General features: G+C 40.4%; 1 protein-coding gene across 1 annotated transcript in view; it reads left to right on the top strand.

The window, feature by feature from the left end:
• The window catches only part of PTPRQ (protein tyrosine phosphatase receptor type Q), a 536,318-nt gene that overhangs the window by 126,413 nt on the left and 393,521 nt on the right, over nt 1-16,384 (top strand). Inside the window, exons 8-9 of the mRNA XM_069762319.1 lie at nt 3,109-3,229; nt 10,688-10,865. Of these exons, the coding sequence (XP_069618420.1) occupies nt 3,109-3,229; nt 10,688-10,865 (299 nt within the window). The remainder of the gene's footprint in view (nt 1-3,108; nt 3,230-10,687; nt 10,866-16,384) is intronic.

The raw sequence follows: 16,384 nt of genomic DNA, 5'->3' as shown, positions 1-16,384 counted from the left end.
CCCCGATGTTCGGGATCGGCGGGTTCACCAGAATTTTTTTGTAAAGTTCGAGTTCGAGGCCGGAGATGACGCGAACTTGCATCCGAACCCCGAACTTGGACTTTACAGATATGGGATGGGGCGGTAGGGGGGGGGGGGTGGGTCTGTAAAAGAAAGGATAAAATTAATAATAAACATTATAATTATACTTACCTGTCAAGCGACGCGTCCTCCAGTCCTGCTGTCTCCCGGCTACATCTGCTTCTGGGCCGCTCATTACCTCCCGGCAGTATTCACTGCACTCGGCAGTCTTCGGCTTTTTCTGACAGTGTTCGTGCGGTTTCCCATGGAAACCCATGTTTGCGACCTTGTGACCGAACACTATGTGTTCGGTAGGGGTCCCGAATTTTACAGTTCCTACTTGCCACCAGTCTTTAACACTGCTCCTGGCGCAAAATTGTAAGCAGTTCTTCTTTGTTCAATGGTTTGTGACTATCCATCATCCTCTTGATTATATTCCAGAGGTTTTCAATGGGATTCAGGTCTGGAGATTGGGCTGCCCATGACAGAGTTTTGATGTGGTGGTCTCTTAATTTTAACCAGAGCTGTATATATATGAGAGCTGTATATACATGTCCTTGTCATGTTCATGTGTATGCTGATTACCTCAACACCGCTGCTGAGCTTAGTGATTGGCTACAGAGGTGATGCACACTGTCGACATGATGTCACCGCTGCTGCCAATACATGTAATACTTAAAGGGGTTTTCCTACAAACAAAGTACATTTTAATCTTGGAATACAAACAAGTTCCATAATTGCATGTGTTAAAAAATGTTCCTGTGCTGAGATAATCTTATAAATGTGACCCTGCTATGTACAGTTAGGGCCAGAAATATTTGGACAGTGACACAAGTTTTGTTATTTTAGCTGTTTACAAAAACATGTTCAGAAATACAATTATATATATAATATGGGCTGAAAGTGCACACTCCCAGCTGCAATATGATAGTTTCCACATCCAAATCGGAGAAAGGGTTTAAGAATCATAGCTCTGTAATGCATAGCGTCCTCTTTTTCAAGGGACCAAAAGTAATTGGACAATGGACTCTAAGGGCTGCAATTAACTCTGAAGGCGTCTCCCTCGTTAACCTGTAATCAATGAAGTAGTTAAAAGGTCAGGGGTGGATTCCAGGTGTGTGGTTTTGCATTTGGAAGCTGTTGCTGTGAGCAGACAACATGCGGTCAAAGGAACTCTCAATTGAGGTGAAGCAGAACATCCTGAGGCTGAAAAAAAAGAAAAAATCCATCAGAGAGATAGCAGACATGCTTGGAGTAGCAAAATCAACAGTTGGGTACATTCTGAGAAAAAAGGAATTGACTGGTGAGCTTGGGAACTCAAAAAGGCCTGGGCGTCCACGGATGACAACAGTGGTGGATGATCGCCGCATACTTAATTTGGTGAAGAAGAACCCGTTCACAACATCAACTGAAGTCCAGAACACTCTCAGTGAAGTAGGTGTATCTGTCTCTAAGTCAACAGTAAAGAGAAGACTCCATGACAGTAAATACAAAGGGTTCACATCTAGATGCAAACCATTCATCAATACCAAAAATAGACAGGCCAGAGTTAAATTTGCAGAAAAACACCTCAAGATGCCAGCTCAGTTCTGGAAAAGTATTCTATGGACAGATGAGACAAAGATCAACCTGTACCAGAATGATGGGAAGAAAAAAGTTTGGAGAAGAAAGGGAACGGCACATGATCCAAGGCACACCACATCCTCTGTAAAACACCGTGGAGGCAACGTGATGGCATGGGCATGCATGGCTTTCAATGGCACTGGGTCACTTGTGTTTATTGATGACATAAGAGCAGACAAGAGTAGCCGGATGAATTCTGAAGTGTACCGGGATATACTTTCAGCCCAGATTCAGCCAAATGCTGCAAAGTTGATTGGATGGCGCTTCATAGTACAGATGGACAATGACCCCAAGCATACAGCCAAAGCTACCCAGGAGTTCATGAGTGCCAAAAAGTGGAACATTCTGCAATGGCCAAGTCAATCTCCAGATCTAAACCCAATTGAGCATGCATTTCACTTGCTGAAATCCAGACTTAAGACGGAAAGACCCACAAACAAGCAAGACCTGAAGGCTGCGGCTGTAAAGGCCTGGCAAAGCATTAAGAAGGAGGAAACCCAGCGTTTGGTGATGTCCATGGGTTCCAGACTTAAGGCAGTGATTGCCTCCAAATGATTTGCAACAAAATATTGAAAATAAAAATATTTTGTTTGGGTTATGTTTATTTGTCCAATTACTTTTGACCTCCTAAAATGTGGAGTGTTTGTAAAGAAATGTGTACAATTCCTACATTTTCTATCAGATATTTTTGTTCAACCCTTCAAATTAAACGTTACAATCTGCACTTGAATTCTGTTGTAGAGGTTTCATTTCAAATCCAATGTGGTGGCATGCAGAGCCCAACTCGCGAAAATTGTGTCACTGTCCAAATATTTCTGGCCCTAACTGTACATGTACAAGTCTATTCGTCCATGAAAAACATGTACAGCACATGAATGCCATCAATATATATTCCTATGTACTGTCCTTGTTTAACTTTGCAAAGTTACGTAGAAGCTTAGTAATTTCTTTCTTTCTTTTACCATAACAGAAAAATAGTTATGGCAAACGCTGACACACTGATGATGCACTGATGTAAACACTAATGGCACCAGTACCATTTTTTCACACACATGTTTAAATACAGACTTGTGAAGGAGGTCTAATGGCTGTACCTGACCTTGCAGGAACATGGTCTGATCATACCACATCTCATGGGCAGGGGAGGTATCAATAATGTTATCAATGTTATTGATAGTATCCTTCTCCAGCACCACATTTCTAGTCTTCTTTTGTCATGTTTCTTTATCATCCAGGTTTCGCATCCCTATGTTACCACAGAAAGGCTATTCTTCTGTTGACTTTTGGTGTCATCGGTGCATTTTGAGTTATCATCAATCCGAATAGGTTGAAGTCTTTTCCATCTTCCAGTTAGTCACGGTCCATCTCAAATGAGTCCTAGTCGTACCTGATAGTAGTCAATATCTTTTTCTTCTTTGTGCTCAGTAGCAGTCCCATGTTTGAGCTTTCCATCTTGACATTCTGTAATAAGTCCTCCATTCCATCTATGCTTGTTGCTTTCAATGTTGTATCATTTGTGTATTTAAGATTGTTGATGATTCGTCCAGTAATTTTGATTTCTTCTTTTTCGGCAAGTCCAGCCATCTTGAAAATAGCTTCTGCACACAAATTGAAGAGAAATTGTGACAGAATGCAGCCTTGATTGACTCCGCATTCTACTTTGAACCATGCCGTGTCGCTGTGTTCCATTTGGTCTGTTGCTTCTTGGTCAATGTAAATGTTGCTAATGAAGCTGATCAGATGGTTCGGCACACCTATATCATTCATGGTATTCTAAATTTTTTGGTGATATACTCAATCGAAGGCTTTGCTGTAGTCAGTGAAACAAAAATAGATGTATGCTTTGCCCTTTTCCATTATCCATCTAATGTTAGCAATCACATCTCATGTTCCTCTGCCTTTTCTCAATTTTGCTTGTGCCTCTCTCTGGCAGCTCTTTGTCGAAGTAACACTGTCTTTGTAGGATCCTCAGTAGCATTTTGCTGGCATGAGGTATGGGTGCAATAGTCCTATAGTTTCCATAATCGGTAGCATCTCCCTTCTTCGGAATAGGAATAAAAACAAATGAAGGCCAGCACTTGGGGCATTTATCAGATAGATATTTTCAAGTTATGAATTTTGCATTGATTAAATAAGGGTGGCATTTTCTATTAATTTTTGGCCATCAGTACTATATCCTTTGTAGGAATTTATTGCTATTTTGTGGAGTGTGGCTCTTCTCGTGTACATTGTTCATATGCATGTCATGTCAGAGTGATACTTATGCTGAACATGTATATTCCATGTGTATTGGTGACTAGGGTGGAGCAAAACGAGTCGGCCACTTTCAGAAGTCGCCGACTTTTGGCAAAGTCGGGTTTCATGAAACCCGACCCGACCCCTGTGTGGGGTCGGCCATGAAGTCGGCGATCTTCTGAATGTGGTATCGGAGTTCCGATCCCGATTTCCGATATGTTTGCAATATCGGAAATCGGTATCGAAATCCATATTTAATGTAAAATAATGAATTAAAATAAAAAATATCGCTATACTTACCCTCTGACGCGCCCTGGTACTAACCGGGAACCTTCCTTCCTTCGAGTCAGCGCTTGCAGGACCTTGCGGTGACGTCGCGGTGACGTTGCGGCTTGTGATTGGTCGCGCGGCCGCCCATGTGACCGCTCGCGCGACCAATCACAAGCCGCGACGTCACCGCGACGTCACGCAAGGTCCTGCAAGCGCTGATTCCTAGGAAGGAAGGCTGCCGGAAAGAAGCAGGGCGCGTCCGAGGGTGAGTATATACCTAATAGGAATATACTCACCCTCGGACGCGCCCTGCTTCTTTCCAGCAGCCTTCCTTCCTAAGAATCAGCGCTTGCAGGACCTTGCGTGACGTCGTGGTAACGTCGCGGCTTGTGATTGGTCGCGCGAGCGGTCACATGGGCGGCCGCGCGACCAATCACAAGCCGCAACGTCACCGCAACATCACCGCAAGGTCCTGGAAGCGCTGATTCGAAGGAAGGAAGGTTCCCGGTTAGTACCAGGGCGCGTCAGAGGGTAAGTATAGCGATATTTTTTATTTTAATTCTTTATTTTACACTTAAATATGGATCCCAGGGCCTGAAGGAGAGTTTCCGCTCCTTCAGACCCTGGGAACCATTGGAAACCCAATGCACTGCATTGGGTTTCGAGCTTCGGCCGACCCCGACCCCGACTTTTTTATATGATCGGCCGATTTCACTCGACCCAACTTTTGAAAAAGTCGGGTTTCGTGAAACCCGACCCGATCCTATAAAAGTAAAGGTCGCTCAACCCTATTGGTGACTTAAAGCTTTGTTTACATAAAATCTGTAAAACCTCTTCTGCTTTAATTTGGTACAAGAACTTATAGATTTGTAATAAACATACTGCTGAAATTCAGTCCCCAACATGAGTGTATGCATAGGTAAAGACATTGTTCCCAAGGTTTTAAGTTGGAACTAATTTTAGTAGATTAAAAGCTCCCAGGAGTTTTAATGCCATGTTAAATTAAAAAAGTCTAAGCCATTAACCCCCTGATAATTAACCCTGCTGTTTTGTTTGCATTTACTATACACTTGTAGTGTTCCGGGTCACTATGACCCGGCTTATTAAACCTTGATTTTAGACACTCTAACTCCATTTTTTTAATACTTTTTGCTTACTAGACTGTTTGTGAACATGTTTGGTAGTAAAAAAAAAAGAAAAATGAACTAGAAATCTTTTTTTTTGTTTTTATTCTGAAAAAACAGATCCATCCAATGAGCAAAACGAAAATAGAAAACTACACATATTTTGTAAAAAAAAAACAAAAAAAAAACAATCAAATCAAACATTTTGTGATAAAAAATTAAAGATAATAAACATTACAATGTGAATATATTTACATGATCATATAAATTTACGGATTGTTGCATGAAAAACAATACACATGATTTTTGCATAGAAATGTTTTACAGCCAGAACATGTTATACTCGTCTTGTTGTCACAAGTAGAAGGGCAATAGCTGCATCTTTTTCTTTTGATGCCGGAAGAGGCCATGGGGGTAGAAGCACACAGCTGCTCTCCAAAGAAACTGAAAGGTAACATGTCTGGGCTAGCATATGTGTACTGATAAGAGCAGAGAAGATAAGAACCCTTCTGAAAACAAGCAGATAAGCCAGGAAGACAGACTTACTTAGCAAAAAAAAAATATTTGCAAGACTTTACAGCTCAGCTTTACAAAAAAAAAGTCTTAGACAGCGCGTTCTGAGCAGTCCGTTCTGCGCATAATATACACGTGTAGTGCACACCTAGTGATCTCTCTGGATGCACTCTACATTTTAGAATAGACTGCGCACCAAAAATAATCAATATAAAGCCATTTTTATGGTGCGCAGATCTCAATGCATACCCCCAGTAGAGCGCATGTACGACCCCATTGAAATAATTTAGGAAATAAATCAATTGATATACAATAGTAGATGCAATAAATAGACCCAACTGAGGTTATAACTCCTTTATTTCACTGAAAATATGGCCTCACAGCTGTAAAAAACGATGTCGGGTCACTATGACCCGAACACAACAAGTGTAACTTTTTGCATGTAGCAAAAAGTAAAAGAAAAAAAATACTCATAGGTAGGTCCACCCAAATGAGGAAAAGTCAAGGAGTCTCAAGTTTTAGACACCTACAGAAAAAAATCTACAGGGCCGCAAAAACTCTGTTCGGGTCACTATGACCCGAACAGAACAGCAGGGTTAAATTCTGGCCAATAAAAATGATTTTGCATGACCATAAATTGACCACATTTTAGCACTTTTATTAAGACTGTAAGAAATGAACCTCCTTAAGGGTCCTTGACTTTTGGATATGGGGCGGACCCCACTCCATCTTAAAACCACCATAACTACAGTAAACCTAGGCACTAAAATAAATGCACAAAACACATTATTTTGGTTGTCAAAATGGCCATAGCTATTATTTAAATTACAGGATTAAATAATCACAGTAGGAGTCAGGTGGATTGCTAGTACATTGGGATTCACAAGTACTGCGATATCCCCAGCTGTCTGACATACAGCACCAGGACAGACAGCCATAAAGTGGCAGCACGCACTGGTTTGCCATTCAAGCAGAGCCAGTAAACTTTCAGGGCACCAATGACCCTATTATCCTCACTCCTGTGCTTAACCACTGTGCCCGCCCCTGATTGATGTTACCATTACATCGTCCTTGAGGCTGGCCACCAAAGCAGAGCCTGCTCACCACCATAAGGTTTTACATCCTCCATTAGTTAAAAGTGTCCACATTATCTTGTCTGCAACTTCCACCTGACTCCTAAACCGCAAAGCCGTGACAGGTTATAAATTCCAAGCCACATTTGACACTTTAAAAAAAAAAAAATTAAATCACGTTTGTAAACTTAAAAACTAGAAGTCCCTGCTAAAACACTATGGGGACTAAACTTGGCAAACCGCTGACTCACAAAGAGTCATCCTACAGCGCTCAGGAAAAGAAAAAAACCCTATGGAGAAAACCTCTAGGGAACCTTGGCTTAAGGATTGCCCTTCCCTTGGGCTTAGAAGGTTAATGCAAATGATAACTCTTTATAGCCGATATAAAATTGAACCTGGTACAAGATATACAATGGCAAATTCAAAAATGCAATAAAGCATTCATCATTATACAAGCAATAATTAAAACGTTATAGGAAAGAGATTATAAACAGGGTGGGAGGGCGGGAAATGTTTCCTCAGGTTAATCCGGTGAGAGAAAGAGGGAGAGCCAGAGTTACCTCCCCTATATAAGCCCCACCCTCCTCACAGTAATACACCAGGCACAATCATACTAAGTTCCTTCGTCTTAAAGCAACATCACTCTTGTTTAAAATCTATACCAAAATACAAACAAACCTGCAGGAGTTAAAGGTCCATCTCTCCCAAAGTCATGTCCATCCGCGTCTAGTCTCCGGTGGTTTCTTTAGCATTAACCGATTTGTGTCATTAAACAACCTCCCATCAGTAGGTATATAACAATTAGTGGTTGCTTAATAGCCTGTTTAGGCAGGAAGACCACTCTTCAAGATGTCCACTGAACGATCTGTGATGGATTAATTAGCGCTTATAGGCTGTGGTTGTTTTCTGCAGCACAAATCCTGTTTTCCCAGGATGGCGTAGAGAGATTTTGTGCGTAGTAAGAAGGTGCGGGTTGATCTGAGTAGCAACCCAAATAGCAATTGTAAAAAGATCAACTGCACTCAAGCTTGGAATATTTTTGCTGCTGAAGTTTTATTAGGGCAAAATAACAACTGCGTCCTCGATATAGGGAAATATGCGACTGGCAAAGTGATGTTTCTACCCATCCTGGGTCTTTTTCAAAAAGTCATTTAGTCCATAGAGTATCAAGGATAGGATGATACAGGCTCAGCACATGCTTCAGCGTCAGTGTGTCACACTTCAACAGCAAAAATGTTCCAAGTTGAGTGCGGTTAATTTTGCTGAAAATCATGATCTTTTCTGCAGCACAAAAAATAATTTCACCCGATGAACAAGCATTTAGCTTTTTCCTGAAATAACTGACAGGCTTACACTGCAAGCTTACCGTGACCCTAGAAAATGCTTATTGATGATAATATTTCAGTGTAAGTGAACCTCATTACTGAACTGAACTTGGATTGCCATCTAACCCATTAGTAGAAATGAACTAAAGTCCTATGCAGCTTGGACATTGAATATGCCTTCTAATAACTGTCATTTTAATGCTTGTTCAGCTGACAATTAACTTTATTGATTCACTCATATATACAGCCCTGGCAAAAATTAAGAGACAACCACATCAAAACCCTGTCACGGGTCCAGACCTGAACCCCATTGAAAACCTCTGGAAAGTAATCAAGAGGATGATGGATAGTCACAAGCCATCAAACAAAGAAGAACTGCTTACATTTTTGCCCCAGAAGCAATGTGAAAGACTGGTGGAAAGCATGCCAAGACGCGTGAAAGCTGTGATTAAAAATTATGGTTATTCCACAAAATATTGATTTCTCAACACTTTAAACATTAGTATTGTTATTTCTAAATGATTATGAACTTGTTTTCTTTGCATTATTTGAGGTCTGAAAGCACTGTTTGTTTGTTTTTTGCAATTTTGACCACTCTTCCTTTTCAGAAAAAAAATACAAAATTTATTGCTTGGAAATTCGGAGACATGTTGTCAGAAGTTTATAGAATAAAAGAACAATTTACATTTTACTCAAAAATATACCTATAAAGAGAAAAATCAGACAAACTGAACATTTTGCAGTGGTCTCTTCATTTTTGCCAGAGCTGTATATACAAAGTCACTTTGCCTGAGTATGCCATTTATTTTCAATAAAAAAAAGCCGCAAAAACAGCTTCAGCTTAACACAAGGATAGGATTGTTTACCTCCATAACAACTGTTGGGGGAGAGTGGGATGACCCTTATGCAAATAGATGGTGAGCTGTTTCCACCAAAATCAGCTGGTTTTGCCAACTATTCAGCTTGGCGGCACGCCCCTATGTTTCCATGAGAAAGCCATTGACAGCCATCTATGCTGGTAGCTTTTCTTCATAAGAACAAAGCAATTAGCATACTAAATCTGACATGCCCAATCAACATTTTCACTGACAATCAGTTTGCAGGAGCCCCCATTCACGTAAAGGTACCTTCACACTAAGCGAGGTCGCTAGCGAGATCGCTGCTGACTCACAAGTTTTGTGATGCAACAGCGACCTCAGTAGCGATCTCTCTATGTTTGACACGTAGCAGCGACCAGGCCCCTGCTGTGAGATCGCTGGTCGTGTCGGAATGGCCTGGACCTTTTTTTGATCGTTGAGGTCCCGCTGGGTAGCACACATCTCTGTGTTTGACGTCTTACCAACGACCTCATTGACGACTCAGACACCGACACATAGGCGTGCATTTGCGTTGCCTTTTCTGCACCCCTCTGCTCCGATTGGTGGTCGCTACTGCGTTCTGATTGGCGGTCATGCCTTCAACAGAAGGCGACATAGTAGCGCTTCCATCCTAGGTGTCAGAAGAACCGTTGAAAAATAGATAAATCGAAGAGGAGTCGCAGGCCGGAGAACTCTACAACGATCTGCAAACCACCACGCGGTCAGGAACAAAGGACGGAAGGGCTATTGTGTCGCCTCATAAGGCAAGGCCGCCACCAATCAGAACGCAGTAGCAACCACCAATCGGAACTGAATGGGCGCGGAAAAAGCAAAGTAAATGCACGCCTGTGTGACTACAACGTCACACAGGACGTCCCTCATTGAGGTCTGAATCGTCATAATAGCTGCCATGTGACAGGGTCACAACGACCAACGACATCGTTGTACAGGTCGCTACAGGTCGCCGCATCGCTGCTGCGTCATTGGGAAGATCTCACTGTTTGACATCTTACCAGCAACCACATAGCGATGCAGCAACGATCCCTGACAGGTCGTATCGTTGTCGGGATCGCTTTAGCGTCGCTAAGTGTGACGGGGCCTTTAGACTGCCACCTGAAGCAGATTTGGCCCAGATTGGTCTAATGTGTATAGAGGCCCCAAGGTATGAGTTTTCCATTATTACAGGTTGTCACTTTAAGAACAGTACGTTTATGCTAAAATTGCCACATTTAAAAAATGTGGAGTAGGCAATAATGCTGCTGGCGCTTCTTCATCAGGAAATCCTTAAGAACATGTCATAGTCCTGATGAAGAAATGCTGGCAGCGCAGCATACCCACGTCTTTACATCTCTTCAATTCTAAGAATTGTGCTTTCTCACAACACAATCAGGTGAGCAATTTCCACATTTTTAAACGTCGGTTGTCTGAATAACGCACTATTTTGCTCTTCTTTGTCCCTACAGTTTTCATTCAATGTTGCCACTTACTATAAAAAGAGCTTAATAAATTTCATGAACATACATGCACTTATGATTGGTATAAATACTACTTTGGGGGATATTATGCTTGAATCATTATTTTTATTTGACTTATTTTTATGTTTGCAGTATCCTTTTAACTTAGAGTACCAGACTTCAACAATAGTGAACGAAAATACCAAATCTCTGTTTTTGGGACAGCTAAAAGAAGCTATGTCTGGAGTGTTTGAAGGCTCAGCTGATATCTTCTCCACTGCTCAATCAATGTCTCCTGTGTCCTTCTACAATAACCCAAATGGTGACACTGGTAAAGAAGGATAAGAATTTAGAATGTAACTTTTCACTATGCGAATAGATGTTTGACTAATATATTTTATTGCTTTGTCTTTGTTGTTACTGTTGTTTAAAAATGTTTGTGGCATATGGCAAAGCCACCCAAGAAGAGACTACTTTCTTGTCACATTGTTGACCTCAGTTATGAGAAAGAGTAGCCCCCTGTAACCCCCAGGCAGGCCGCATAGACAATCAGTTATTACAGTTGCCAGAGCAGGTGTGACTATTTGGGATTAGCGTATCACCTACTGTAATGTACAAAACTCTGCAGCAGAGGAACATTTGACTAATGGCCCTTAAAGTGTCACTTGTGGAGTCATATAGGTCAAACTGTTAGAGAGTCAGTGTGTGTGGTGGCAAACAGGTGCAGGTGACCCTTTTGACATGAATACACCATCATCATGCAGTCACATCCACTGGAGTCAATAAAGCATTTTGGCTTCTTGAGCTGGATACATTTTATGAGTAGTTAAATTGACAGATAAATGCTTAAAGAATCTTGCTAAAGTGTTGAGTTAATGAAATTGACAAGTTACACATCTTCTACACGCATCCCTAAATTGTACATTGCGACTTTTTCCATGTGTGCGCTACATTTCTGAGATTGCTGGGTCTTCTGTTACCTAGTAATCTGGACCATCTCTTAAAGGCCTTTTCTGGTTTTATATAAATAAAGCTTTATGAATATATAATGAAGAATTCTACAATTTTCCAAAACATCAACTTTGTCTTAACATGCCCCACTATTTTTAAGAGTTTTGCAGTAAATGAATTAAAAAAAAAAACATTATTTATTGATATCCAGAGTTGAAGGGCACATACTACCTCTCTTCGCTAAGAATTTTCTACAATTTTTTATAATATAGGCTCGTCTGTGAGCTAAACAACCTCAAACCCAAGCTAATACATTGCCACACAGAACAATGGGCCCCATATATTGCTCCATATGCAATAATAATACAAGAAGACCCAGACTCATAATGATATGTGGACAGTGCATTATACACTCAAGAAAAAAACTCCAAAATAAGCATTATAAAATAGAAGGAGCATAAGAGTGTTTAAAAATGTACAAAAATACTATATTAGCACATAAAATATTACATACTAATCACACATAAGCAAGCGCAAAATAAGGACACACAGTACTGGTTCTCCGAAGAAATGTATAATTACAGAAGCTTCAGATACAGTTCAGAAAATTCTTTATGGTAAGATCTACTATGCAAGTTTGTATCTTTTTAATTAGATACTGCCTCAGATAGGGAAAACATTACACAAATCTCCCATATCAAAAAGAATCATTGCTATCCCTTCAGAGGTGCAAACATAAATGTGAAATAAAAAAGTTATATAGGCAAGTTTGGCATAGTAAGCCACTAAAATGTGTATATACTAATAGTTGAGAAAAATGAATGACACGCACTCTGTTGTAATTATGAGGCACAGGCTGATCCTGGACCAAGTCTAGAGGTCATACAGGTGAGAGAAGCGGCCGCACTCAAAAAAGGTTTTATGTGATTCAGATTGCAAGTAAAAAAGTTTATTGAACATTCACCACAGGAAAATATCATCACAATGAAGTGCCAAGGCATGGTAATGTTTCGACCCAATTCCTGGGTCTTTATCACACCTCACTTGCGGAATAGAGAGAATAAATCAGGTTTATGGAAGACAGAGGTCCCAGCCGGGGCTTACTGTGTTTGTTCTGGCAGCGCCGTCTGTGGTGGTCATATGCTCCATACAAAATAATGCACCCCATAAAATGCTCTATACAGAATAATGAACCTCATATTATGCTCTATACAAAATATTGGGCCCCATATAATGCTCCATATAGAATAATGGACCTCATCTAATTCTCCATACAGGATGGGTGCCAGAAAGTGCTCCATATAGAATAATGGGCCCCATATATTCATCCTTAAATAATAATAGACCCCATATAATTCTCCATACAGAATAATGTACCTCATATAACGCTTCTTACAGAATAATGGACCCAATATATTGTTCCATACAGAATAAGGGGCCTTACATAATACTCCATACAGAATAATGAGCCCCATATATTGTTCCATGTAGAATAATGAGCCTCATATATTGCTCCACACAGAATATTGGGTTTCATATAATGCTCCATACAGAATAATTGACCTCACATAATTCTCCATACAGAATAATGGACCCCTATATTGCTCCATACAGAATAATGGGCCCCATATAATGCTGCTTACAGAATAATTTGCCTCACATAATGCTGCACACACAATGGGTCCCATATAATGCTCCGAAGAAAATGGGCTCCATAAATAAAATATAAATAATCAAATACTTACCTCTCCTCATTCTCCACTGGATGCAGCTCTGGTCTCCTCAGCGCCGGTGTCTTCAACCTATTCTGAATTTCTGTACTGCTCAGCGCAGAGAGCGCACTGTAGTGATTTCATCGTGCCCTTTGCCCTGAGAAGTCACAGAGTCAGAAGACATTCAAGAGATTGGAGCTGCGGCCAGTGGGGTACAAGGAGAGGTGAGCATTTCAAACAGTTCAGCACCATGCTGAACCAGACTCTCGGCCCGCATTGCATGCCATTGTCTCCCATGGCGAGTGGGCCCCCTTCATGCTCAGGGCTCCAGCACTTGCCTGGGTGTGCCAGGTGATGAAGCCAGCCCTGGGTATTGACATACTAATGAGAAATTGCACAACAAACTGAGATCTATTTTTCCTATTAACCCTTATAAAAATAAAAAATTTGGTGCAAAACAATATTTTAGCAGTAAAAATGTAATTATTCTGTCTTTACCACCCAATGGTATAAATTCCTGTGAGGCACATGGGGTGTCAACATGTTCACTGCACAACGAGATGAATTCCTGAGAGGTGTAGTTTGTAAAATGATGGTCCTTATGAGGGGTGTCTGCCTTTCTAATGCCTCAGGGGCTCTGCCAATGTGATATGGCACACTCAAACCATTCCAGCAAAATCTGAACACCAATATGGCACTTCTTCCCTTAGGAACATTGCACTGTGCCTCAAAAGTTGTTTTCGACCACATATCAGTATACTCAAGAGATATTGGCATATATTTGTATATATCAGTATACTCAAAAGATATTGCACAACAAATTGTATTGTCTATTTTGTTCCCATTAGCCTTGTGAAAATGAAGAATTTGGAGCAAAACTAACATTTTTGAGGGAAAAAAATATTATTTCATTTTCATTGTTCAATGTTATAAACTTCTGTGAATTACCTGGGGGTTCAAAGTGCTCACGACCTGGCTAGATAATTTTTTTCAGGGGTTTAATTTGCAAAGTGGCATCACTTTTGGGAGGTTTCCAATTTCTAGGCACATCAGAGGCTCTCCAAACTTGACATGGCGCCTGCTAACTGTTCCAGCCTTTTTTCCTTCAAAAAGACAAGTGGCGCTCTTTCCTTTCTGAACCCAGCCGTGCTCCCAATCAGTAGTTTTCCCCCACATATGGGGCATTGTTGTACTCAGTAGAAATTGCACAACAATCTGTATGGTGCAATTTTTACTGTTACCCTTGTGAAAAAAAAAGTGGGGCTAAAAGACAATTTTTTGGGGGAAAAATATGATTCTTTTATTTTCACAACTAAACGTTATAAACTTTTGTGAAGCACCACACATCTAGATACATTTCTTGAGTTTCCAAAATTGGGTTGCTAGTGGGGGATTTCCACTGTTTGGGCTCATCAGGGGCTATTCAAATGAGACATAGTGTCCCCTAACGATTCAAGCAAATTTTGCATTCAAAAAGTCAAATGGTGCTGATTCCTTTCTGAGTTCTGCCATGCACCCAAACAGTAGTTTTCCTACACACATTAGGTATCAGCAAGATTTGGGGCTAAAAATTTTTTTTATGGGAAAAATGTGATTTCTTTATGTTCACAGCTCAAAGTTATAAATTTTTGTGAAGCACCTGAAGGTTCAAGGTGCTCGTCACTCATCTAGATAAGTTCCATGAGGGGTCTAGTTTCCACATTGGGGTCACTTGTGGAACGTTCCACTGTTTAATCACTTCAAGGGCTATCGAAACATAACATGACATTTGCTTTCTATTCCAGCCAAGTTTGCGCTCAAAAAGTCAAACGATGTTCCTTCCCTTCCGAGTCCTGCCATGCACACAAATAGTAGTTTTCCCCCACTTATGAGGCATTTGTGTCATTTTTGCAGTCCATCTTACTCTTGTAAAAGTAAAAAAATGGGTCTAAAATAAATTATTTGTGAAAATAAGTTAAATGTATTTTCCACATTGTTTCAATATCTGCGAAGGGTTAATAAACTTCTTGAATGTAGTTTGCACCTTGGCAGATACAGTTTTTTAGAATAGTGTCACATTTGGGTATTTATTTTCTGCCACATAGGCCCTTCAAAATCCCTTCAAATTTGATGTGGTCCCTAAAAAAATGGTTTTGTACATTTTGTTGGAAACATTAGAATTCACTGGTCAATGTTTAACCCTTCTAACTTCCTGACAAAAAAAAAGATCTTTCAAATATTGTTCTGATGTAAAGTAGACATGTGGGAAATGTTATTTATTAACTATTTTGTGTGACATAACTCTCTGGTATAAGGGCATAGCAATTAAAAAATTTTCACCAAATTTTCGTGACAGACACAAGAAAAAGACACCCCTGTGCAAGAATAGTATATAGGCACTTTGCAATACAATATCATCTCTTTTTTAACATATTTATTAATGACCTTGTAGGGGGCATTCAGAGTAGAATTTCAATATTTGCAGATGACACTAAACTCTGCAGGGTAATCAATACAGAGGAGGACAATTTTATATTACAGGATGATTTATGTAAACTAGAAGCTTGGGCTGATAAATGGCAAATGAGCTTTAATGGGGATAAATGTAAGTTCATGCACTTGGGTAGAAGTAATAAGATGTATAATTATGTGCTTAATTCTAGAACTCTGGGCAAAACCGTCAATGAAAAAGACCTGGGTGTATGGGTGGATGACAAACTCATATTCAGGGGCCAGTGTCAGGCAGCTGCTACAAAGGCAAATAAAATAATGGGATGCATTAAAAGAGGCATAGATGCTCATGAGGAGAATATAATTTTACCTCTATACAAGTCACTAGTTCGACCACACTTAGAATACTGTGCACAGTTCTGGTCTCCGGTGTTTAAGAAAGACATAGCTGAACTGGAGCGGGTGCAGAGAAGAGCGACCAAGGTTATTAGAGGACTGGGGGGTCTGCAATACCAAGATAGGTTATTACACTTGGGGCTATTTAGTTTGGAAAAACGAAGACTAAGGGGTGATCTTATTTTAATGTGTAAATATATGAGGAGACAGTACAAAGACTGATCTTTTTAATCATAGACCTGAAACAGGGACAAGGGGGCATCCTCTGCGTTTGTAGGAAAAAAGGTTTAAGCATAATAACAGTCGCGGATTCTTTACTGTAAGAGCAGTGAGACTATGGAACTCTCTGCCGTATGATGTT

The sequence above is a fragment of the Ranitomeya imitator genome, chromosome 4 (genome assembly GCF_032444005.1).
Source record: "Ranitomeya imitator isolate aRanImi1 chromosome 4, aRanImi1.pri, whole genome shotgun sequence".
NCBI classification, from domain to species: Eukaryota; Metazoa; Chordata; class Amphibia; order Anura; family Dendrobatidae; genus Ranitomeya; species Ranitomeya imitator.
This window is presented reverse-complemented; position numbering and strand designations above follow the sequence as displayed.